Source organism: Prunus mume, linkage group LG4, assembly GCF_029339155.1.
Source record: "Prunus mume cultivar Tortuosa linkage group LG4, ASM2933915v1, whole genome shotgun sequence".
Classification (NCBI taxonomy): domain Eukaryota; kingdom Viridiplantae; phylum Streptophyta; class Magnoliopsida; order Rosales; family Rosaceae; genus Prunus; species Prunus mume.
The window spans coordinates 10,405,837-10,431,548 of NC_142701.1; the positions used below are offsets into that span (position 1 = coordinate 10,405,837).

The 25,712-nt window shown below is 35.9% G+C and overlaps 3 protein-coding genes, 1 non-coding gene and 1 pseudogene across 5 annotated transcripts; 4 read left to right on the plus strand and 1 right to left on the minus strand.

Annotated features, from left to right (window-relative positions):
* The first annotated feature begins 9,245 nt into the window (after window positions 1–9,245).
* LOC103328014 (putative 2-oxoglutarate-dependent dioxygenase AOP1) lies at window positions 9,246–10,705 on the plus strand (annotated as a pseudogene). Its single transcript, XR_016125843.1, has 3 exons — window positions 9,246–9,656; window positions 9,762–10,084; window positions 10,257–10,705. The product of XR_016125843.1 is annotated as a putative 2-oxoglutarate-dependent dioxygenase AOP1 (transcript).
* Window positions 10,706–11,940: 1,235 nt separating this feature from the next.
* On the plus strand, window positions 11,941–13,509 carry LOC103328013 (putative 2-oxoglutarate-dependent dioxygenase AOP1). Its single transcript, XM_008230399.2, has 3 exons — window positions 11,941–12,342; window positions 12,575–12,896; window positions 13,049–13,509. Exons 1-3 carry the CDS (start codon window positions 11,969–11,971, stop codon window positions 13,289–13,291), a joined length of 939 nt encoding a protein of 312 aa, XP_008228621.2. The 5' UTR covers window positions 11,941–11,968; the 3' UTR covers window positions 13,292–13,509.
* A 2,355-nt stretch (window positions 13,510–15,864) lies between these two features.
* Window positions 15,865–18,481, plus strand: LOC103328012 (putative 2-oxoglutarate-dependent dioxygenase AOP1). Its single transcript, XM_016793660.2, has 4 exons — window positions 15,865–16,003; window positions 16,617–16,991; window positions 17,187–17,508; window positions 18,037–18,481. Exons 1-4 carry the CDS (start codon window positions 15,990–15,992, stop codon window positions 18,277–18,279), a joined length of 954 nt encoding a protein of 317 aa, XP_016649146.2. The 5' UTR covers window positions 15,865–15,989; the 3' UTR covers window positions 18,280–18,481.
* Window positions 18,482–20,759: 2,278 nt separating this feature from the next.
* On the plus strand, window positions 20,760–22,392 carry LOC103328011 (putative 2-oxoglutarate-dependent dioxygenase AOP1). The gene is made up of 3 exons (XM_008230398.3): window positions 20,760–21,310; window positions 21,558–21,879; window positions 21,966–22,392. Exons 1-3 carry the CDS (start codon window positions 20,937–20,939, stop codon window positions 22,233–22,235), a joined length of 966 nt encoding a protein of 321 aa, XP_008228620.1. The 5' UTR covers window positions 20,760–20,936; the 3' UTR covers window positions 22,236–22,392.
* A 2,674-nt stretch (window positions 22,393–25,066) lies between these two features.
* Window positions 25,067–25,138, minus strand: TRNAD-GUC (transfer RNA aspartic acid (anticodon GUC)). Its single transcript has one exon. It is a non-coding gene; the product is annotated as a tRNA-Asp (tRNA).
* Window positions 25,139–25,712: the final 574 nt, after the last annotated feature.

The following is a 25,712-nucleotide window of genomic DNA, read 5'->3' on the forward strand; positions in this document are numbered from 1 at the left end:
GTTCAACCCCTTTGTGTCCGCAATCTTGAATCATGGTGATTTACAAGGTGGTGCTAATAGATAAACCTCAACCTGCTTATAATTGTTTTTTTTTTTTTCATCACAAAGAAACTTTATTAGATAAACTTAAACAATATAATCAAAGACATCACCATGACATCTAAAGTACCAATCCCAAAAGTACAACAAACTAACATGCTAAAAAAACTAAATCATACCAAAAAGCATACTAAACCTACTAGCTCACATTACCACAATGAAGCATAATCTCAAATAAATCCCACAAACTCAATATAGCCAAAACCCTAAAGCATCCCAGGAGCATAAATGAACCCCACCACCACCACATGAAGAAGCGTCGTCACAGCCACACCTACCATCGGATAAAATATTGAAGCGGGAACAAAATCCATAACAGATCTGGGTAAAACTTGGTTTCCAGCGATCTACATGCGCATAGGAGCAAACAAATAAACCAAACAATAACCCTAAAAAAGAACAATTAAGTGATTTGCATCAATCTTCGTCAAATACAATGTAGAACCAAATTTAGAGAACATGAGCAATGTTAGAGAGCGGGTTTTGGGAGAAGGACTTGATTGAGGAAATAGCTCAAAATAGGTAATAAGGAACTTCAATTTGAGCATGGTTCAGAAGAAATCACCACAAGGGGCTTTTTATTCAAAATGCCCCAGTGGCCTTATTCACTAACCCAAAGAAAAAGACAAGAGCGGAGTGGAGAAGGGGCATTGATGTTTCTTCCTCCTTCCCCCTCTATAAAGTTTTCTATAGAACTCAATATACCTATCATTTATTGATGTATTGTATAATATCCTTGTGTAAGAGTCTATATGGTTAGAGTTTGTTTTTTAATGATCTAGGGGATTTAGGATGTTATAGTGTAAAATTCACTGCATTTCAGTTCCAACCATCCTCATTATGTCATTTGAATCCCATTATCTCGTATGAAGAATTCTGTTTTGCCCATAAAAATTGAAAAGTTATGATTAATCAATATAACATTGATAGTGTGCCAATATTATTGTTTCTAATAAAATGTCTCAATGTGTTATCGATACATTTCCTTGACATCGATGAAATTTTGATTCATATATCGATATGTATATATAGAGAGAGAGAGAGAGAGAGAGAGAGAGAGAGAGAGAGAGAGAGAGAGAGAGAGAGAGCTTTCATTGAGACACCTTGTATATTTATAATCCAAACCATTATTTTATAGATATTCATTCAAAAATCATCTGTACAAAAGATCACTTGAATCCAATATCATTTAACTACTCAATTAAATTATTGAAATTTAAGTATTTTCTTGAAGAACCGTGTTCATTGATTTTGTTGGTCTCAATTAGATGCCTTAATAATTTTCAATTTGCATGAATTTTTGCAAGGATGATATATGAATGAAGATGTAAAAAATAGATTTTTTGATCGTTGAAATTTTTTTTGTAGGGCACTCTAAAGGGTGTCCTCAAATAAAATTATTTGACGAATTTCTCAATAAAAGAGAAATATATATATATATATATGTGTGTGTGTGTGTGTATGCATGGATGTACAATGAAATAACATGGAGAGTTTTCTTTTATGTATAATTCATTACTCAAACAAAAATAATTTCTACTTAAAGCGTGATCAAATCTACTGGTCTAGCATCACATTCATTATCACTTATGATACACATGTATATATACTATAGGGAGGGAGATTTCTCTCACACATACAACCAAAATGTATAGAGTTGAACTTGAGACTTCTAATTTACAAATCAAGACTTTTTTTCATTGGGCTAGACCCGGTTGACTTATGATCATCACAAATTGACAACAATATATAGATAGAGAACAAAATCACAAAATCAGAAATGAAATAAAATCTAATAATGTTTCACCTACTCTTACATATTCATCCAAGAACCAAATCTTGATCTGCAATAAAATTTAAATAAACACATGCATGCAGTACAAAATACGAAAAGGCTTCGATGTTGCTTAAACTAAGTAAGAGTGGTCCTAGCGTTTAATTAGGACCACAATTGCTCATATAAGGTCTTTTTCAACAGGATGCCTGAAATCCATATAGTGTTCATTTGATGTGATGTATTCAACTTGCAAATTTAATAGGTCGAAGTTGACATTGTAGCATTACAAAATGAGACGTGTTTATTGTACATAAAAATTCATATTTAATTTCATATTATTATTAAAATTTCTGTTAGTCAATTAGTGCTTATATATTATTGTTTAATACGACAATAATGTAGTATGGGATACTTTGATGACAGATTAAAGCTCCAAAAACAAAAAAATTTGGCAAGTATGTTGAAGCCCTAAACTTAAAAGATCTTAGGGCTTCATATTTCTTTTGATCCCGATCATCTAGCGGAAAGGATTTTGAACATCAAGTACATAAATTATTGTATGGTACTAAAACACGGTCAGATATAAGTAATGTTTATGCAAAAAGAATATTCAACACTAGTCTCTCCACCTATCAAACTTTTAGATTAGAAAGAAAATCACAAACAATCCTACACTGCATTATTATTCATAAAATAATTTAACTTGAAAGCTCTTCAGAAGAGATGTGATTTACCAACTAAATATATTCTTTAAACTATGGTCCAGATAATAAATATATCCTCGGCTCGTAATGCCGAAAGGTTTACTTGATAATTAATTGGTGGTCCTATGCCATCCAAAAAGATTTAAAATAATAATAATAATAACGGTGGTCCTGTATTTTTTTATTCTTTTCAAAAAGTGGTCCTAAATAAATATAGTACCTTAATTATCTTTTTAAAAAAATACTAAATTAATCTCTACGATAATTATCTTGCAAATTCAAAATTCAGGATGATAATATATGAAAGCATTATTGGTCACATATCGACAGATCATATGTAATCGATCGTACCTTTTTTTTTTTTTTTTAATTGCTAAGTCGCCCGATCTGATTCATAGTTTGAACTATATCCTTTGTTTATGGGTGTCGATATCCTTGTCCATGGCCAATACGAATTGACTCATATCTAGCTAACTCCAGGATCTGACATATGAGAACAGAATTATGATATGTTTGAACAATATTCTTTCGACATTAATTTCATCTCAATAACGCAGCATGAAAAAAAAAACAAAAACAATTATTAAATTGTGTCTGATGAAGAGAGACATCTGCATATAGATGACAAGAATAATGCTTTGATCTCGTCATCATGGAATTACATGTCAATTGCAGAACTGAAAGACAAAGGGAAAAGATTAACCCCAAAAAAAAAAAAAAAGGAAAAGATATACATGTTGATTATAGATGATATCATCCATGACTACACTTTAAAAAAAAAAATATTGTATGTATATAAAGAGAGCTTTTAGTTAAGGGATTTTTCAAATAACTTTATATTGTATTTTTATAATCCGAATTGTCTATTTTTAGGTATTCTTTTAAAGATCATCCCTACAAAAAAAAAAATCTCTTGAATATCCGAAATCATTTGACCACTCAATCGATGATTGTAATTTTAGTGTTTTTCTTAAACCACCAGATTGCATTTCATTCGGATTTTGCTTTAAATCAGGATTAGTATGGCTTATGGGAATTGGCATGTATGTAAATATCGTTTTTCTTAAGATTTTTGTTTATGAGAAAACAATTTCATAACACAAATCTTTCTATGGTTAATTAACAGAATGCTCTCCATATTAACTTGAAACAACAGTGGTCTCTTTATGATCAGCTGGAACGTTCATCCAGTACTTACAAGGGACTGCACGCATGACATGACACACCAAGATCAAGCTTATGTCACAAGGGCGATTCTATGTACAGGGCAGGTTGGTTGCCCGCCCCGCTCAAATTTTTTTAAATTTTAAAATACCTACATATGTTATAAGCATAGCCTAAAATTAAAAAAAATTAAAAACAAATCCTACACACATGCTATCCATCCAAGTTGGCCTCATATCTTCTCTCTCCTCCTCTTTGTCAGAATAGCAATATTGAGCAGAGATTTAACAGAGAGAAGCAGAAAATCTTTGGAGAAAACGATGTATTCATTCATTGATTAATTCAACACAGTACAGTGATGGTCTTTATATTAGCTTATCAAAGCTTTGTATATATGTTTCTAACCTCCTAACCTCTCTAACTTCTTTAACAGAACACTAACTCTTTTGCTAAAAACTGTCTAACAGTCTTAACAATATTTCAACAACTCTCTTCTTCAATCTTCTGACATGTGGCAGGTGAGGACCGTTGATATCTTTACATGCCTCTCAATCTCATGCTTGGAGGAGCCAAGCATGAGATTGGAACAATCTTTGGAATAAAGGAATAGACAGCCCCTTAGTGAGAATGTCAAAAATTGTTCCACAGATGAGACATGTTGCACAAGTAAATCACCTCGAATGACTCGTTCTCGACAAAATGATAATCAATTTGAGATGTTTCATTGGGAATGAAACACCGGGTTGAAGAAGAGCAATAGCGAAGATATTATACGCAATGAATTAAAGGAGGAACATGTAATGGGACGTCAGATCACGTAACAATCCGATCCATGCAAGTTCAGCCAGCAATAGCCAAAGCCCTATATTCAGCCTCAGTGGGCGAACGAGAGATATGTTGCTTCTTAGAAGCCCAAGAAATAGGAGTAGAGCCTAAGTAAACAATAAATCCAAACAGATCTGCGATCATTAGGATCCCAGCCAAGTCAACATCACTATAAGCGTGCAGATGAAGAAGACCAGGCTTAAACCAAATGCCAAAATCAAGAGTTCCTTTCAAATACCGCAGGATTCTCTTAATGCCACAACATGAGACTCCATGGGATTATGCATAAATTGACAAGCTTGATTCACTTTGAGAAGGCAATATCGGCCTTGTGAAAGTGAGGTATTGCGAGCACCAACAATGCTTCGAAATCTCGCTCTGGATGAGAATAAGGTTTGCCATCATCTTTCAGCGGCGTGATATGGGAGACAAGGAGTAGGACATGGTTTTGAATCCTGCAAATCAACCATCAAGCGGTTCCTTGATATACTTAGTTTGAGACACAAACAAGCGAGATGATATGAAATTTGCAGCCCGAAAATAAGTCAACTGGCCCAAATCCTTCATATCAAACTCCCGAGTTAAAGCACCAATTACAGATGTAATAAGAGAGGAATTACTGCCATAAGAATGATATCATCAACATAAAGAAGCAAAACCACAGTTACAGCGTGAATGTTGAATAAAGAAGACGGATCTGCATTTGAAGCTTGAAAACCCAAGCTTGGTAAGAAGCTAGTAAACCTTTTGTTCCAGGCACGAGGAGCTGTTTTAAACCATACAAGGACTTCTTGAGTCTGCAAACAAAGTCAGAAGGATGATGCTTACTCGCAAAGCCTTGAGGTTGTGTCATATAAACCTCCTCTTGAAGAACCCCATGCAAGAATGCATTTTTAACATCAAGGCTGTCGTAAGGACCATTGAAACTGAGCAGCAAGAGCAAGAATTAAATGAACCGTGGTTGGTTTAACTACCGGACTGAAGGTCTCATAATAATCAATACCCTCCTCTTGACTAAATCCCTTAGCAACCAAGCGAGCCTTATGCCTAGCTATAGAACCATCTGCATTCTTCTTGATCCTATAAACCCATTTACAACCAACAAGATTCTTATGAGCTGGGAAAGGAACCAAATCCCAAGTACCTTGAGCATGAAGAGCCTCAATTTCCTCCCTCATTGCAGATTGCCATTATGGTGATTGAGAGGCAGCCTTGAAGGAACTTGGCTCAATTGTAGATAAATCAACAGATGAAGAAGCAGAAAAAGCCTTCCTCTTGGAGATGCCATTCTTAGACCGTGTTGTCATAGGATGCAGATTTACAGTGGCGAGGCAAGATAACACGAAGACTTTCAGGCTGAAAATCAGGGATCCACGGGAAAGGAGACTGTGCAGAAGGAGAAGAATTCAAAGGTGCAAGGAGATGGGTGGGGAAGGTGAGGAAACAGAAGAGAAGGGATAAGCGATAAAACAGTATTAGTGAATGAAATAGATGGAGGAGGAGAAGAGGAAGTGAGAGGCTGAGATGAAGAAATCTGACTGGATGGACAGATGTGAATGGAAACACAGTTTCATCAAAAGAACATGTCGAGTAACAAACAGTCTATTGGTAGTGAGAGAAAAACAAATATAGCCTTTATATTGTCCTGCATAGCCTAGAAAGACACAAGTAGAAGTTTTAGGCTGAAGTTTGTTTGTATTATAAGGCTTGAGCAAAGGAAAGCAAGCACAACCAAATACCCTTAGATGATTAATGGCTGGAGCATAACCACACAATAAGAAATAAGGAGATTTGAAATGAAGAGTTTTACAAGGCATTCTATTGGTCAAGTAGACTGAAGTAGCACAAGCATGAAACCAAAATTTTGGGGGTAAATGAGCAGTTTGCAACAAAGTGATAGCAGTCTCTAAGATGTGTCTGTGTTTTCTCTCGGCTAAGCCATTTTGTTCAGGTGTATAGGGACAAGATTTATGATGAATGATACCTCTAGCAAGAAGATAATGCTGAAATTTATGACTAAGATACTCACCACCTCCATCACTTTGAAAGACTTTAAGAGAAGCAGAGAACTGAGTGACTAAGTAAGCATGAAAATTTACAAAAATAGAGTAAACTTCTGCTTTATTGAACATTGGAAAGATCCAAGTAAATCGAGTACACTCATCTACAAAGCTAACATAATATTTGAACCCCTCAACAGATATTGTTGGAGAAGGACCCCACACATCACTATGAATCACTTCTAAAGGGTTTACAGATTTTGCTCTTTGGATAATGAAAAGGAAGTTTAGCTAGTTTGCCTTCTAAACAATGATAATGACAGACAGATTGGACTTTGTCTGATAGAAAAAGGAACTTTGTGATTGACGTAAAAGAGCATAGTAATAATATTGGAAGGATGACCAAATCGCTTGTGCCACAAACTGGTATTTCTTGGATGTCCAAGAAAGCAGAAATGTTGTTTGATGAGAGAAGCAGCTGGAGTAGGATGAGGTTGTGAAGGAAAGAAAGGAATAGAATATAGGCCAGCTCTACACAGTCCCTTGAGAAGAACACTCCCAGTGAGTTTGTCCTGAATCCAAAACCAAAGGCATCACATATAAATCTGCAGTTATTATCTTTACATAACCGATGCACTGAAAGCAAATGCTTTGAGATATCTTTGGCACATGTAAAACTTTCGATAATTGTAAAGAACACTGAGGAGTATTCAAGGAAGAAGAGCCAACACTAGAAATATTCAAACCTGAACCCCCTGCAGTGGTGATTGTCTTATTTCTAGAGAAAGGGGTAGCAAGACTAAGTTGAGACAAATCAGAAGTCATATGGGCTGTTGCTCGTGTCACTACCCAAAATTGCTCGTTGATGAGGAAGGAGAACAATTGGCATGCATTGCAGTAAGATTGGATGAAGGAGGTTTGCCTTGATAGGAAAAATTGCCCCTGTGGTAACACTGAATAGCGGTGTGGCCATATTTCCAACAAATTTGGCATTGAGCAGATGAATTAGGACCTATGAATTGCTGATGTCGTTGATAACAATCAGCAGCTAGATGACCTTTCTTGTTGCATATTTGACAAATTGGAATATCGATGCGAACCAAGGATGCGGACCAGAATTAGGTGGAGCTTGATATGGTCTTGGACCAGATGAAACGATGCTTGAGTCTGCCTCTTTCTCGATAGAAGGAACCTCTATTAGGGCCAGAGTGGAAACCACCATTATGTGAAAAAGAGCCACCATTAGAGCTAGAGTGGAAACCTCCATTGACACCACTATTGACACCACTATGGCTCTTGATACCATGTCGAATAGCAATATTGAGCAGATTTATGAGAGAAGCGAAAATCTTAGGAGAAGAACTGATGTATTCATTCATTGATTAATTCAACACAGTACAGTGATGGTCTTTATATTAGCTTATCAAAGCTTTGTATATATGTTTCTAACCTCCTAACCTCTCTAACTTCTTTAACAGAACACTAACTCTTTTGCTAAAAACTGTCTAACAATCTTAACAATATTTCAACAACTCTCTTCTTCAATCTTCTGACATGTGGCAGAGTGAGGACCGTTGATATCTTTACACTCTTTTGGCTATGCCACATCAACTTGTTTCTCTTTCTCTTAGCTACACGACATCAACAACTTCTTTCTCCCTCGGTTTTCTATATATATATATATATATATATATAATTATATTTATAATTTAAATTGAGTATTCTAGGGTTTAATTAGGGATGAAGAGAGTTTGCCAATAATATCGATAATTAATGCATCAATAATTAAGGAATTTAAGAGTTCTAAGCATCGCATGGTTAAATTTTAGATTTAAAATAGTTTTGTTTTATTTTGCATTGCATTTAGTTTTAGTTTTAGTTTTTGCATCTATGGAATTTTTATTTATGGATATAGATGCATTTGAGGGTAAGACTCATTACGTCCTCCTTGACTAGGTGTATCTTTTTATGTTTATTAATGAAATTCACTCATACCGTCGAGTTTAGTATGTAAGTTTTACTCAGCTGGCTTTCGAATCCTAAAACTGCCACTGTTATATCATATGTTTCTACACACTCAGAGCCCTACGTGTTCTATACACTGGATGACTAGTTTTTATTTCTTATACACATGTCATCTTCAAACTCTTGGGGTTAGCCCAAGTGGCGTGGGAGGGTGAGAAAATGTGATTAATTAGGTCTAAGTACGTCAAGGGTTTGATCATTCTAGTGCAATTAAAAAACTCACATGTCATCTTTTAACTAGACTTTCTGCTAATACATTGGGTATATATGACTTTGCATAATATCCTCTTATCCATTCCCATTGTAAATGCTACAATGGACAGCACACAAGAAAGTATAAATCTGAAACCACTACTATATTCCTTGTCAACTTCTGAAAATTTTAAACTGATAGCATTTTATTGACCAGGATGGAACAGAAAGGATCATTGCAATCATAATCATAATAATACTATAATTAAGGTTTCAATGTCCAAAAAATACCGAATCTAAAATGAAATTCTGAAACCGTCAACCTTCTACCACCGATCAGGTTGTTTCTGTCTTCCCTACATCACCTGAGATTTTTTGTCTTGTTGGCACATTTGCACCAATAAACTATTGTGATCTGGAAATGGGAACATTAACCAACTCGACGATTAATATTAATCCCTCGAAACTGGTAAGTGAAAAAACACTAAGCAAAAACATGGGTTCTGAAGGCCAGCCAAAGCTCCCTGTCTTAGATTTCTCTAAGGAAGCTCTGAAGCCTGGCACCAACTCATGGCTGTTGGCATGCAAAGATGTTCGACAAGCACTTGAAGAATTTGGCTGTTTCGTAGTATTGTATGACAAAATCTCTCCAGAATTTCGAAATGCGTTTTTGGGTGCTCTACAAGAATTATTTGATCTCCCTACTCAGACCAAAATGACAAACAAATATGAAAAGCCCTTAAATGGGTATGTTGGACAAATTCCCAAGCTTCCTCTCCATGAAAGCTTGGGCATTGACAATGCAACAAAGTTGGTAGAGACTCAAAAGTTCACAAAGCTCATGTGGCCTGGTGGAAATGATAAGTTCTGGTAATATTTTTAACCTTGTAATTTTTTAGTGTCCCTATACACAATACTAATTGTTTCCAATTGTCTTCACTTTTTTGTTTTTTTTGTTTTTTGGTGGTAATTAAGTGAAAGTGCATATTCGTTTGCAAAAGTAGCAGAGGAGTTGGACCAAATGGTGACTAGAATGATATTTGAGAGCTATGGGGTGGAGAAGTACTATCAATCTTATGTTGGGTCCATCTCCTATCTTCTTCGACTCTTGAAAAATAGATCACCCCAAGAAAATGAGCCTAGGCCTTGGCTTCGTGGCTCATACTGACAAGAGCTTCACAACCATACTTTATCAGAACCATGTAAATGCTCTGGAGGTTGAAACAAGAAGCCATGAATGGATTAGGGTTGAGTTTCCACCTTCATCCTTCATAGTCATGGCCGGTGATGCACTAATGGTAGGTCCTCGATCGATTAATTTTGGTTTTTCTTTTCCTGGTGTGTTATAATGTCAGACTGTAAATCTGAACCATTGAACAATATTCTTGTTCAGATGTGCAGTCTAGTTTGATAAGATATTGCATAATCAATACCATCTTATTGTTTTTAATGAAATGGTCTGCTTGTTAGGCATGGAGCAATGACAGAATATTATCTCCCAACCATCGAGTTATTATGAGTGGGAATGAAACAAGATACTCCCTGGCACAATTTTCATTTAGCGACGGAGCGATACATGTGCCCGAAGAGCTTGCCGATGAAGAACACCCCTTACGCTACAAGTCCTTCGATCATCCTGGACTGCTACGTTTCTTTCGCAGTGATGATCGTTTTAACTCAAACAGTGCTATAAAAGCCTACTGTGGTGTTTGAAATGAACCATGTAGCTAATAAGAATGTTTGCTAGGCATGTGTGTGCTGTGTGTCAATTTCGAGGCTTGGTTTGTGGGTTTTTTAATTGTACTACATTCATTTCTGTATTGCTCTGTTTCTGCTATGTTACCTTGTGGTTTACTGATCATGTGAAAATAAAAATTATAAATAGATTGTATCTCCTAAGGCAATCTTCTTATGTTGTATGTTAGTTGTCGATTTACAGATCTTATTGTCTTATCAAAGATATACTTTCATATACTTTCAATCGATTTTATACATCTAAATACCAACGGAAACCAAACGAATCTAAGCAGTTTGGTTTGATTTTTACATTGAAACAAATGTAATCTTGGTCTGAACCGAACCAAATCGCAATTATGCTACTAATTTGAGACCAAAATTCAAATCAATCAGAATATATACAGTGATATTTCATCGGTTCATCATTCTTCGATTTGAGACCTGAACTAAACCAAATCGTACCGTACTCACACCTACAAAACTACTAGTTTGATTGGCAATTTCATAATTAGTGGTCCTCATAGACAGTGTGTAACATGCCAATCTAATTACAATAATAAAACGTTATCCTTTAAAATTATATAATTATAGAGATCATGGTTGATCTATCATTATTCAGATTTGGTGGAAATTTATTAAGGTTGGAATTTATCACATATTCAACCTCATACTGTTTATTGAAACAAGATCTTCAACCTCAAACTTCAACCTTACTGAAAACTAGTCCCTGGGGATTTTAATACTATGGTGATGATAATATATGTAATATATCGAATTTGTCTCCTCTATTGGTTGCTTTCTGCATGTTGACCCCAAATGCAATATATTAACGTCACCCGTACAGTTTGTGACTATTTTATTCCCGTTAACTTTTAATGTACAAATATAACTGGGACATTATCAAAATTAAATTAATACAAATAGCAACCCAGAATAATTGATCAGGTCTAGAAATTTAAAGTCTCAATCAACTACTATGCATGAGGTCCTATGTTCAGATCACTTTAGGTTCTTTGATTTAGGTGAAACCACTCTGGGTATAAGGGGTTTGTAGCTCGATTTGGTTAAAGAGAATTAACTACGCATCCGAGACCGTGTTCAAATTACTGTAGGTAATTCTCTGATCAATTTGAGTGAAACCACTTGGACTACAAGCCCTTGCATAAACAAATTGGGTTACATATACTGACTGGTATTGGCACAAACAGCACCAAGTAACTCTATCCAAATAGAAAACGATGCGATTGGCACCAAATTTATCTATCAAAAGATAGCACCAAGAACATATATTTTATGATTTTATGGTTAAATTAATATTTCTAAATAAGTTCTGATTGTCTCATTACGACATCACTGCATCAATCGAACCTCTATAAGTCACAACAATATCAGTGCATTAATTCCCCAAACTATCTACCTAGTTCAGAAAATATTGCTGACATATAATGGGATCAGAAACTCAGCCTAAGCTTCCTGTTATAGATTTATCAAATGAAAACTTGAAGCCTGGAACAGAGGCATGGGTCTTGGCAAGCAAGCACGTCAAGTACGCACTAGAGGAGTATGGCTGCTTTGAAGCTGTTTTCCATAAAGTTCCTCTGCAACTCCACAACTCCATCTTTTCTGTGGTTGAAGATCTATTTGATCTTCCCATAGAAACTAAAAGGCAGCAAACCAGTGAGAGGCCTTACCACAGCTACTTTGGCCAATATTCATTCCTTCCTCTCTATGAATCCTTGGGAGTCGATAATCCAACAACTGTTGAAGGAGCTCAAGGCTTCACAAAAATTATGTGGCCTGCTGGAAATGACCATTTTTGGTATAGTTTGATTGGTTACTACTTTTTTACTATTACACTGAATTTTTTGAACACATTCGTATAACAAGTAATCTGATCAATGGTCAATATTCACGGTCTTGCAACATAAACATCTTATATACATTGCTCGACGACAGTCTGGCTGGCAAGAACATATTTCCACACACACACACACATATATATATATATTATATATGCTTAATATTGTATAACTCTTTGTTCTTTGAATTAGTGAAAGTGCTCAATCCTTCTCAAAGCTGGTGGCAGAGTTGGATCAAATGGTGACAAGAATGGTGTTTGATATTTATGGTGTGGAGAGGCTTTATGATTCTCACATGGCATCAACCACTTACCTTTTTAGATGCTTTAAATATAGAGAACAGAAGGAGAATGAAACCAATGTGGGGCTGCGTCCTCACAAAGACAAGACCTTCACATCCATACTTCATCAAAGTCAGGTGCATGGTTTGCAGGTTAGATCAAAGGATGGTCAGTGGATCGATGCGGAGCCTTCACCTTCATCTTTTCTAGTCATGGCAGGCGATGCATTCATGGTAGGTCATTTTCTAAATTTCAAGCAGTAAAGGGTGATGGATAGAGCTCTTATTTATTTTTTTCATTTCGTTTTATTAATTTTGTTTTTACTTGGTAAACCCCAATTATATATATCCCTGAATTTTTTTCTTTCTTTATTTCCACTTGTTAGGCATGGAGCAATGACAGAGTACGCTCTTGTGACCACCAAGTCATCATGAAAGAGAACAAAACCAGATATTCCCTGGGACTATTCTCTTTCAACAGTGGGATTCTAGAAGTACCTGAAGAGCTAACAGATGATCAACATCCCTTGCTGTATAAGCCATTTGATCATTTCGGTTTCCTTCGTTTCGATCAAACACCAGAGGCAAAGAAATCAGAGTGTCCTATCAAAGCCTACTGTGGTGTTTGAGATCTCTTTTGATTATGAGGGACCACTGTTATCTTACTATTGCATAATAACTCCATTTGGAATGCTACCTAGCATAATCCTTATGTATCTCAAAGTATGTGTGGGTTTCTTGCTACGTCTCTAGTGCATGTAATGTTGTTCTGTGAAGGTTGTGAATCTTAGTTTCTTTCTTGATTTGCTTTCTTTTGAATAAATAAAGTTAAGGTGACATATTATAACTCAAATAGAATTACGGTTATGAATAATTCAGTATTTTCTATTCTTCTCACAAGGAGGTATTTATAGTGATACAAATACAAGCCTATCTTGAAAAGGAAAAAGAAAATAAATACAATATGGTATTCCTATAATTACACATAAATACAAAATCAATTACAATAAAGAATCATTGAATTGATTCACGCCAATATCCCCATTCAAAATGGTGCATAAATGTTGCAGATGCCCAGCTTGACAAGTGAATTAGTAAAGCCTTCATTTGATACGGCCTTGGTCAACATATTAGCCATTTGTTCAGTAGTCTTAACATACAAAACTGCAATAATCTTCTCTTTCAATTTCTCATAAATAAAGTTCCGATCAATTTTCACATGTTTTGTTCTATCATGTTGAACTGGATTTTTTGCAATCTTGATTGCTGACTGATTATCACAATACAACGTCATAGAACTCTCAGTAGGAAAACCCAGCACCCCCATAATCCTTTTCAACCATAGCAATTCACAAATACCTTTCACCATAGCTCGATACTCAGCTTATGCACTAGACAAATATACAACTTTTTGCTTTTTACTCCTCCACGTAACTAGATTACCTCCTACAAATGTAAAATAACCAGATGTAGATCTCCTTCTATCCTTCTTTGCTGCCCAATTTGAGTCTGTATATCCCATACCGTCTACATGCCCATGCTTGAAAAACATCAGACCATTTCCTGGTGCAGACTTCAAATACCTTAAAATTCGTACTACCACATCCATATGTCGTATACTTGGATTATGCATGAATCTACTTACAACACTTACTGCATATGCAATATCAAGTTTGGTGTGAGATAAATAAATCAAACGACCAACCAATCTTTCATATCATCCCTTATCAGTCAAACTTGATCTGGACATTCTTTCAAACCATGATTTTGTTCAATATGAGTACCAATGGGCTCATATCTAACCCTCTCTCTCTCTCTCTCTCTCAAAATTTATCAAGACACCCAACCCCAAAACCCATCTCCCTCCTCTTCCGGAGAATCTAGTCGAACCACCACTGCCACCTTCACATCACCAAAAAAATCAGCCCCACGACTCACATAGGCCTCGATTTCTATATAGCCATCCTTTACGACGTTCCTAGATTCAACCTCCACCCTAAATTCATATCTGCATTTTGAATTCTGTTAGGAATGAATTTTGATTTTGTTTCTCTTTGAATTTGGATGGGATCAATCCAACTATGGGGGTTGGGTTCTTTTATGTGTGTGCATCGATGGAGAGAGATGGAAAGAGACACACATAGAGAAAGGAAGAGAGAGAGAGAGAGAGAGAGAGAGAGAGAGAGAGAGAGAGAGAGAAAGAGAGGACGGGTTTGGGTTTGCAGCGACGAAGAGAGAGGGAAAGAGATGGGGAGAGAGAAAGGAAGAGAGAGATAGAGTTGGGATGAAGGGGAATGGTGTGGGGCTGAGGGAGAAGTCAAGGGACAGGACAGGTAGGTGTGGCAATTTCGGGCACAACTTGTTACACGACTCGAAAGCCTTACGAGAATTTAGTGAGTTCAACCCGCACGATTAAAATTCTGGTAATTTTCGAGTCAACCCGAATTTCGAGTCAACCCGCTAAAGTACCTATGTAATTTGCCAACTCGCTAAAATACCAGTATAACCCGCCAACCCACTAATCCGTTTATTTGTTTATTCTTCATTTTTCTAATTTTTTTAAATGTCTTTTAGTTGCTACCACTTAGTGGATCAACTCGACACGAACTGAAACACCGCACAAGAACTTAATAGGTCAACCTATGCATGACACATTTATTAAGCAGTCGGTTTAGGTTGAGCATTCTGACACGTATATAATCTTGACACGACGACACAACCCATTACCAGCCCTAGGGACAGGGGTGGATGGGTTTGTTTTAATTTTTTTTTTAATTTTAAATTATATTATTGTTTTAAATATTTGATTTTAAGGTTTTTAAATAATTTAAGAAATCAAGATTTTTTTATTAGTTTTTTAGCCCATGTGGCGTCCACATAAAAATAAAAACCTAACATATATTTGACACATAAGCATTTAACGGAAAAATTGACTCATTCACTAACGAATGATGCATTTTGAAAGGTTCTATAAAGTTGGAATACTGGTCAAACGGGTCTTTAAAGGTTGGGTATGAGCTTGTAATGGCCCCTATAGGTTTGGGGGGTTTATTGTAGTTAATCCTAAAGTTTTTTAGGGACTGGTTGGTTAGTGGGTGAGTCCCACAGTATATATGTCAGCATCTAACGTTTGACCAAGCAGTGAACTTAACGGAAAGTTTAAATTGGTTAAATTTGAAAATCATGGAGTGTAAAATGATGAAATTGAAATTCAAGGCCCATATTGAGAATGACCTCAGACTTTCAGGGCTCTAGTGATAGCCCAAAATTCTAAATGTTTAATAGCTGGCCACCTTGTCTGACAGCTTCTTCTTCATCTTCTTCTCCATGCCTTCTTCAAGGTAAAAACTCTGTCATCATTCCCAAGTCACTCACATGCACTTATATATTGCTGCTTCCTAATTTTCTGAGCAGTTGCTGTGTTGTTTTTGCTCAATCTCATTGAATCTATGTTTAATTTTGGTTCTTATGATCCCTAGCTTTTCATTTGGAGCCCCAAAACTTAAACCTGTTGAATTCTCAATTATTTTTAATTCTTTGCATTCTACATATCTAGGACTGGTAGATGGATGCTTAATTTGAATTATTTTCCACCATCTTGACCTAGCATTTGTATATACTCTAGATTTCCCAGTGTTCAATTACCCTTAGTGAGTAGATCACGATTCATGTGTTGGACTTCACTGATTAGATATGAATATTAATAATTAGAGATGATTAGGATTGGCACATTTCGAATTCAATAATGAATAAATAAATTTTTAGTGTTGAATTACTAACCAATTTTGGATTAGTATATATGTTGACTTTACCAGCACACAATTATAAGATACCATTTTCCAACTTGTCCATTTAAAACAAGCACCAGCAACTTAGATTTTATCATTTTATAGCTGAATTTGTGTAAGCTTAGTATGCCCAATTGTCTCATTAGCTAATAGTGATTTCTGACAGGATGGGATCAGAGACTCAGGCAAAGGTTCCTGTGGTGGATTTATCAAGTGAAGACTTGAAGCCTGGAACAGAGGGATGGCTCTTGGCGTGCAAACAAGTCAAGTATGCCCTAGAAGAGTATGGCTGCTTTGAAGTTGTTTATCATAAAGTTCCTTTGGAACTTCTCAACTCCATTTTTTCCGTGCTTGAAGATCTGTTTGATCTTCCACTAGAAACTAAAATGCAGAAGACCAGTGATAAGCCTTACCACAGTTATATCGGCCAACGTTCCTTCATTCCACTCTATGAATCCTTGGCCGTGGATAATCCAACAACTCTAGAAGGAGCTCAAGACTTCACAACAGTCATGTGGCCTGCAGGAAATGACTCTTTTTGGTATACTTTGAAATTGGTAACTCATTTTAAATTTGTATTTGTGTTGAGAAATCCACATTCAGATATGAATTAATTTGGTAAATGGTCTAGTTCACAGTCTAACAACATAACAGTCTAACGGTAAAGCAATTCCGCCCCACACAAACACATGTATATTGTGCCTAACATGATGTAACTCTTTGTTGTTTGAATTAGTGAAAGTGCTCATTCCTACTCCAAGCTGGTGGCAGAATTGGATCGAATGGTGACAAGAATGGTGTTTGACATTTATGGCGTGGAGAGGCTTTATGACTCTCACATGGCATCAACCACATACCTGCTTAGATGCACTAAATATAGAACACAGAAGATGAATGAGACTAATTTGGGAGCGGCTGCTCACACAGACAAGAATTTTACATCCATTCTTCACGAAAATCAGGTCAATGGTTTGCAGATAAAAACAAAGAATGGTCAGTGGATTGATGTGGATCTTTCACCTTCAACTTTTCTATTCATGGCAGGTGATCCATTCATGGTACGTCACTTTCACATTTTATGTAATTCTGGCTTGGATTGTTATCAGTCCTTCCATAATTTTCAGATAAACTTAAGATATTATTGACTTGAAGGGTTCAAATTTGTGCCAAAAGAATTAGAAGGCCCATTTGGATGGAGTGATTGTAAATTTAAATCTAAGGTTTTAGATGCCATTATAAGGGAAAATTGTAAAATTACACTACTATAACTCATGTATGCCTAGATTTGAAGTAATATGGAAATGAAAGAAAAAACAAATGGATTCCAAATCATCTAGTTATTTCAAATGCATTCCATCTAATGTTTTATAGTTTTTGTTTAGCAAATTTAGCCCTCTAGTAAAATCCAAATTCTTTCTTTCAAATGCCTCCATTGAAACAGAGCCGACTTATGAAATGACACAGTTGTGTTTGTCACAGATGCTGTATAATTAGTTTTGTATAAAAATAATAAGCTTCAATTTCAATCCCAATTATATGCCTCAATGACTCTTTTGCTTTTTCTCTTTTTTATTTCTTTGTTGTAGGCATGGAGTAACGATAGAGTGCGCTCTTGTGAACACCAAGTCATCATGAAAGAGAACAAAACCAGGTATTCCCTGGCATTCTTCTCCTGGCAAAGTGGGATTTTGCAAGTACCTGAAGAGCTTGTTGATGACAATCACCCCTTGATGTATAAGCCATTTGATCATCTCGATTTCGTCCGTTTACAACAATCCGGGGCGACAAAGAAATGTGAAAATGCTATCAAAGCTTACTGTGGTCTCTAAGATATATCTCTTTTGATCTAGAGGGACCATGGCATAATAATATTCCATAGATTAATGCCGCCTAGCGTAGTGTTTATGTATCAAAGTATGTATCTGTGGGCTCCTTGCTACTTCTCTGCTACATTGTAATGTTGTGCTTTGAAGGTTGTTGATCGCAGTTCTTCTCTCCTTATGCTGAATAAATGAACAAAATTAAAGTGTAGCTCTTTCTAAGCCGAGTTGTACTCATGGGTTCTGATAATGAGGCATTGAAGTTTATGGAACATTGGGATCGAAGGCATTAATAAAATGCTTGGACGTTTTGTTTTGGCTCTTAATAAATTCCATGTATGTGGAATAACTAGATTTATTTGGCTAACATGTGTTTGGAATAGCTAGAGTCGTCATTATTTAAAGGGTAATGCTAGAGAGACCATATTTTTTGTACCACAATTGTATACCATCTGACGTGGCATGCCAAATCATTTAATATAGTTACATATATTTTAAATTTTTATTCTCCCCTAATTAAAGCACAAAAGTCATTAAATATATCTAAATCTATTTTATTATCCCCTAATTACAGCACAATTACCGATAGGAGTCTTTCTATCTTCACTCTCTCTTTTTCCTCTCCCTACACTGTCTTCTCCACAACAATTTTATGATTGCCGGATTTTTCATGGGTGTTAAACACATAATCAACCCCTTTCCTCATGTTGGCTGCCATTTTTTGTTCTTTGTCTCTTACGCCTGCACTAGTGGTCAATTTTGCAGCCAAAAAAAAAAACTAGTCCCTAAAATATGGTGGAAAAAGCTACTAATCTGATAAAAAAAACTTTATATCTTCATGGACTCCCTCAGAAATCTAACTATACTATTCTTGTAAATCTGAAATAATATAATATTTAGAATCAAAACTCAACTACCTTTCCTTGTTGTATGAAAAGGGTGAGAGGGAGGAGGAAGAAGAGGAAAGATTATAAATAAATAAATAAATAAATCTTATGGGATCAGTGCATTAATTAGGGGAGAATGAAAATTTAAAATATATGTAATTGTATTAAATGATTTGGCATGCCACATCATCTTCCACATCAGATGGTATACAATTGTGGTACAAAAAGATGGTCTCCCTAGCATTACCCTTATTTAAATGGGGCTTAATGTATTTGGATTAATGGGGTTAATTAATTTAGGTGTTAGTTCAATATATCGGATGAGAGATTAAGTCTTTAAATACTGTATGTTCAGACATCTCAAGGCAGTTATTGAAACTTGAAATTGAAATTAAAGAGTGTTTTCTCATCTTTTGCTCATTATCTGGGTATTCTTAGAATCAACAAGTTTGAGTGTTTTATCTTATCTTTTGTGCCTAGTTCCAGGTATTCTTAAACTAAATGGGGCTTCGTGATTTGTGTTTTGTGTTCCCAAAAACCCTTGCTCGAGCACTGCTGCATTAGTTGGTATCAAAGCAGGATTCAGTTGCAAGATGAAATCACAGTGGAGGCTTTGCCCGTCATCTCAGTTTAACGTCAAAATTAACTTTTTTCACGTATAACGAATTCCATGTACAATGGCCCGTCATCTCATTAAAAAATGATCAACATATATGTTGGGGTTGTTGGCCTCAAGCCATGATTTGCAGTAAATTTAATCTCATTTGGAAAAAATGATTCGAGAATCTTTTGTGACAAAACCTCACACTATTGAAAATAAATAGTTAAGTTTGAGTCAACTTTATCTGGGTCACATTTATATATAACAATCAATATTCTAAGCATGATCTTAATCAGAGAAGATTAAACCTGAATTTGTTTCCTTTTCAATTACAATAGTCCACTTTCATTCATTGATAGCTCTAACCTTTAAAAATATCTATCTCTAATATAAAAATGACAACTGAAAAAGAGGAGAGGTTACCAAGAAGGCCTTTAGCCTACGCTTAGTTCCTCCTCGAAGGCATGCATATGACTTTTGCAACATGTTATTTTAAAAAGGGGTTCTTAGATATAGATTTATTTTCTTAAGAGAAAAAATATATAGATCCATTTTCGTTATTGCACATTGGATGCAGTCCACATCCTTCCTCTTACCAATTGAGGTCCTCCCAACCAACTGTGGGGCCAGGTAAGCAGACCTCACTATATTTGATATATCAGTTATTTACATTTACACTCTCTACGGGTTTTCGATGTTTTCAAGAAAATTCCTAAGGTTTCAAAAATTATACAAACGCCCCTAGAGTTTTCAAAGTTTTTGACAAACCCCTTTTCATTGATTGTTCATTCAAAAATTGATGATTTTGTATTAAAAAAGCCTAGGCAAATGAAAAAATTAATCTCGATATGTGTATGTGCAAGCTAATCTCAAAGGCTAACTTTGTCATTTTGAAGAAATTTCTCATATAAAATTATCAATCTTTGGACTAAAACTCAACGGCAAGGGTTTGATGACATGGATTCAAAACTTTTTAAATTCGATGTTCATCTATTGCAACATACGTACACATGGAAATTATATTATTAATCTTTGTTTGTCAGCGTGACATATCACATCCCCTTACATTTCAATCGTCTAAATTGTATAAATAGGCCAATTAAGTCGAGAAAGCTCATCTAAAACTCAAGGCAAAACAGCTTCTTTTCCCTCTCTATCAACCAAACCAGCATATCACAATGGGCTCAGAAACCCCTCTCAGACTTCCCGTCATAGATTTCTCCAACCAAAGCCTAACTCCAGGCACCACAGAGTGGAACACAGTGAGAGCTCAAGTCCACAATGCACTCGAAGAGTATGGTTGCTTCGAGGCATTGTTCACCAAAGTCCCTTCACACATTCGAAAGTCCATATTTCAATCAATTGAAGAGCTTCTCGACCTCCCTTTGCAAACCAAATTAAAAATTGTTTCGAAAAAACCTTTCCGTGGCTATGCCGGGCAGTCACCCATGATGCCACTATATGAGAGCATGCCGATTGATGGTGCCAACGTCTATGAACAAGTTCAAAGCTTGGCAAACACCCTGTGGCCTCAGGGAAACCCAAGCTTCTGGTTCATAACACATTAACTCTTCCTCCTAATTAACAATTTCGTAGTCGTATATGCGTATTAATTCCATAGGAAAATGTTATGATCTTATGAGACAATCTGACATGTTATGTTACTAGGATGTCTACCATATATAATTCAAATTAGAAATACGCCAAAACAATACATATCAGATTTCTGGTATGAGAACATTAGCGTTAATTTCATATTCTAATATTTGGTGTTCATAACTTTTATATTTTTGTGGCAGCAAAACTATACAATCCTTCACGGAGAAAGTTTCGGAATTGGATCAGATCATCAGGAGGATGATTCTGGAGAGCTTGGGCCTTGAGAAGTACTTGGAGGAACACCTAAACTCGACCAACTATCTTCTTCGAGTGATGAAATATAAGGTGCCTCAAACCAACGAGACTAAGTTAGGGATACCCCCTCACACAGACAAGAACATTGTCACCATTTTGTACCAAAACCAAGTCGATGGGTTAGAAGTGCAAACCAAAGATGGAAAATGGATCAATGTCAAGCCTTCATCAGACTCTTTCATCGTCTTGATCGGCGAGTCACTCCACGTGAGTTGCTTCGCTTCCTTCCGATTCGATTTACATGCACATTAAATCCTTTAGAAATTAACGTTCATATTATGGTGATGTTGTAGGCATGGACAAATGGTAGGCTGTATTCTCCCATTCATAGGGTTATGATGAATGGAAATGAGGCTAGGTACTCAACTGGATTGTTCTCCGCCCCTAAGGAAGGCTACATAATAAAAGCCCCAAACGAGGTTGTGGATGAAGAGCACCCTTTGCTTTTTAAGCCCTATGAACATGCTCAATTTACGGCGTTCTGTAATTCAGAGGCCGGCCGGAGAGATCTCTTTCCATTGAAGACTTTCTGTGGTGTCCAAGACTTGACCTTGTCTACTTAGCTTGGCAAATTACAATTTCAATACATCTATCTTTGTATAATAAGTGGCAATATTGTAATAATGCATCTATTGTATTGACTATCTTTGTATAATAAGTGGCAACACTGTAATAATGCATCTATTGTATTATGTTATCTATGGTATGGTTGACTATCAACTCTCCTCTTACCATTTTCTTTGTGGCCATGGGCCACTCTGTCTTCTCCAGTATTGAGCTTTCACTCACACTATTGGAAATAAATAGTTATGTGTCACGTATATGGACCATCAATATTCTAGGCATATGGTCCTAATCAGAGTAGATTATATCTGAATATGTTTCCATTTCATTTCCAGTATATATATTGTCCACGCTCATCCATTGATAGCTCTAACATTTAACAATGTATATCTCTAACATAAAAATGACAACTAAGTCAACGGGGTATAGCCCAATGAAAAAGAGTCTTGGCTTGTCGACTGGAGGTTCGAACCCTTATAGCACTTTAGTAGTGTGTGTGAATGAGAAATTCCCTCCCCCTTTAGTTTAGACTATCACTTATACTTAAAAAAAATTGGCAACTAAAAATAAAAACTAGAGAGATTGCCAAGCGGGTTAGCCTACGCTTAGTTCCCCCCTTTGCTCAAAGGCATGAATCTTTTTGCAGTTGTTTGTAGCATTATGTTTTTAAGAAGTGATGATTGTACGGTTCTTCCATCTTGAATTTTTATACGTATCTTTAGCTATAATATTATCAATTATATAAATAGCCCTAGTCAACTCTTCAAAACTCAACTCAAAGCAGCTTCCTCTTCCATTTCTATCAACCAAAACCAGCATATCACTATGGGCTCATCAGGAACACCTCTCAAGCTTCCCATCACAGATTTTTCCAAGCAAGCCTTCACTCTAGGCTCCAAAGAGTGGGAAACAGTGAGAACCCAAGTCCACAATGCACTGGAAGAGTATGGTTGCTTCGAGGCCTTGCTTTACAAAGTCCCTCAACACATTCGAAAGTCCATATTTCAGTCAATGGAAGAACTTTTCAACCTCCCTTTAAAAACCAAAATGCAGAATGTTTCCAAAAAAACCCTACCTTGGCTATGTTGGCCACCCCATGGTGGCACTATATATGAGAGCATCGGGGTTGATGATGTCAACGTCTATGAACAAGTTCAAAGCTTGATAAACATCTTGTGGCCTCAAGGAAACCCAAGCTTCTGGTTCCTAAACCATTCAAATTAATAATTTCTTAGTCATACATTCGTATTAATTTCATAGGAAATATTTTTCATTTATCATATAATTTGACATGTTATGTTACTTTCAATCATTAATCAGGCTTAGTGTATAGGCTAAATCCAAACCAATCAAATAATCAACCCGCCATGGACAAGAAATCAGTCGGCTGAGAAGAAAGAAAAGAGGAAGAGAGGAAGAAGTAGGCAAAATAATAGAGAAAGAGGAGGAGGAAAAAGAATAAAAAAGAGAGGGGGAGATATTAAACACACGGGGAGAGAGAGAGAGAGAGAGAGATAAAAAAGAGAGAGGGGGAGATATTCAACATTACTATCCATTCCTTGTTTCTCCCCTCTTTCTCTTTCTTCTCTCTTCTTCTTCTTCTTCTTCTGATTTACAGGTTCACATCCAGATCTGCAAGTGCAACAAAGTTTTAGTGTTTATGCCTCTGTTTAAATTTTTTGGATATGCTATTGCTACGAATTGTACTTTTGTTGTGTTTCTGCTTCCCACAGTTTCAGTTCTAATTCCCACTTGGTTGTCACTATATTAATTAGCATACGGAAAAAAAAAAATGGCTCTCATTGTTCATATAGATCTCCCATACCCAAAAAAAAAAAAATTAGCACACCCTCAGAAAAATTTCTGATTCCGTCATTGCCTACAAATTTTATGGAATGACAAAATTAGAACACATTAAGAGTTGGGGGACCAAAATGAAATTCGGGTATAAGTTTATGGACCATTACAGTTTAAAGCCCAAAAAAAAAAACAAAGAAATTAACGTTCATATTTTGGTGATGTTGTAGGCATGGACAAATGGTAGACTGCATTCTCCATATCATAGATTGATGATGAGTAGGAAATGAGGCTAGGTACTCAACTGGATTGTTATCTTTCCCTAAGGAATGGTACCCTAATAAAAGCCCCAGATGAGGTAGAGGATGAAGAGAACACCCTTTGATCATGCTCAATTTCTTGACTTCTGTAATTCAGATGCTGGCAAGAGAGCTCCCTCTGCTTTGAAGGCTTATTGTGGTGTCCATGATCTGGCCTTGTCTACTTAGCTTGGCACATTACAATTTCAATAAATCTCTCTTTCTTTATACTCTGTCTTTTGCTTTATATATATAGATGATAATGTGGCAATATTGTAATAATGTATGATGTTATATATGGTTCATTTATCTGTAGTTTTATATGAAGCACCCACCCACCCCCATTTTATTTTATTTTGGTAAATACTATGAGGTGTCCCCACACCCAAAAAGTGGGATAAATCCCCAAATAGGATTAGGCTTGCCCTATTCACAAAGTACTCCCAACTAGTTTTGAACCCTAGCTAGTTAGGCACCAAGCAGTCCACTAGCTGAAGGTGGCATTTGCCAACTACACCCACCTCCACTTTTATGGCTAAATAAACTACTCTTTTCCCCAAATTTAAATTTTTATTTCGTTTTTCTTATATTTCATTATCTAATGCGCATATTTTGTTTTCTAATATACACATGGTGTTTCCTTTTTATCCATTTTTGAAAATTAATGAGGCTGTCCGCAAAAGAGTAAAATTTTCGAAACTACACAAGCCAATCAAAAAAAAGATGAAAAGGTGCGCCGTTGCCGGGGATCGAACCCGGGTCGTCCGCGTGACAGGCGGAAATACTTACCACTATACTACAACGACTTTTGTTCTCAAGTCATCATATGTAGAGACTTTCTCCGACAACAACCTGGTACTAGTTATGATGTTTTGGACTGATTGATCATCTTAACAAGAATGGCCGCTTTTTCCTTTTTCTTTTTTCTTTTTTCATTTTTTTTTTTTTTTTGGTTGGAAGTATGATGTACAAGTTATATATAAATTTTCTTTAACATAAGTAATGATATAATTCATTAAATATCATCACCTCCTAAAGTATATATATTATTCTAAGCTATTTGGCAATATCACTAGGAAGCAAAACTGTGTTGTTGATCAAATCACTTTGTCGATCCATTAATTTTCAGTGTCCAAATATTTGAACTTAAAATTAGTTGTTAGTTTTGCCTATCGTGTCGTATGTCATTCGTTTACCCATATAATAAATATTACCAAACAATCATACAAACATCTGATAATACGATAAACTATTTGAAACTCATAGAAAATGCTCAAAAATATTTACAAAAATTCACACATAGGAAGAATGAGTTGTAGACTAAAAGATGTTAAAATAAAAATTAAAAAATTAACAAAATCAAAGTAACATTTTTTTGGC

Coding starts and splice junctions, on each gene's coding strand:
- LOC103328013 (XM_008230399.2), top strand. CDS start 11,969: ATGGGATCAGAAACTCAGCCTAAGCTTCCTGTTATAGATTTATCAAAT. Junction 12,343..12,574: donor GCTGGAAATGACCATTTTTG/GTATAGTTTGAT, acceptor TCTTTGAATTAG/TGAAAGTGCTCAATCCTTCT. Junction 12,897..13,048: donor TGGCAGGCGATGCATTCATG/GTAGGTCATTTT, acceptor TCCACTTGTTAG/GCATGGAGCAATGACAGAGT.
- LOC103328012 (XM_016793660.2), top strand. Junction 16,992..17,186: donor GCAGGAAATGACTCTTTTTG/GTATACTTTGAA, acceptor TGTTTGAATTAG/TGAAAGTGCTCATTCCTACT. Junction 17,509..18,036: donor TGGCAGGTGATCCATTCATG/GTACGTCACTTT, acceptor TCTTTGTTGTAG/GCATGGAGTAACGATAGAGT.
- LOC103328011 (XM_008230398.3), top strand. CDS start 20,937: ATGGGCTCAGAAACCCCTCTCAGACTTCCCGTCATAGATTTCTCCAAC. Junction 21,311..21,557: donor CAGGGAAACCCAAGCTTCTG/GTTCATAACACA, acceptor TTTTTGTGGCAG/CAAAACTATACAATCCTTCA. Junction 21,880..21,965: donor TGATCGGCGAGTCACTCCAC/GTGAGTTGCTTC, acceptor GTGATGTTGTAG/GCATGGACAAATGGTAGGCT.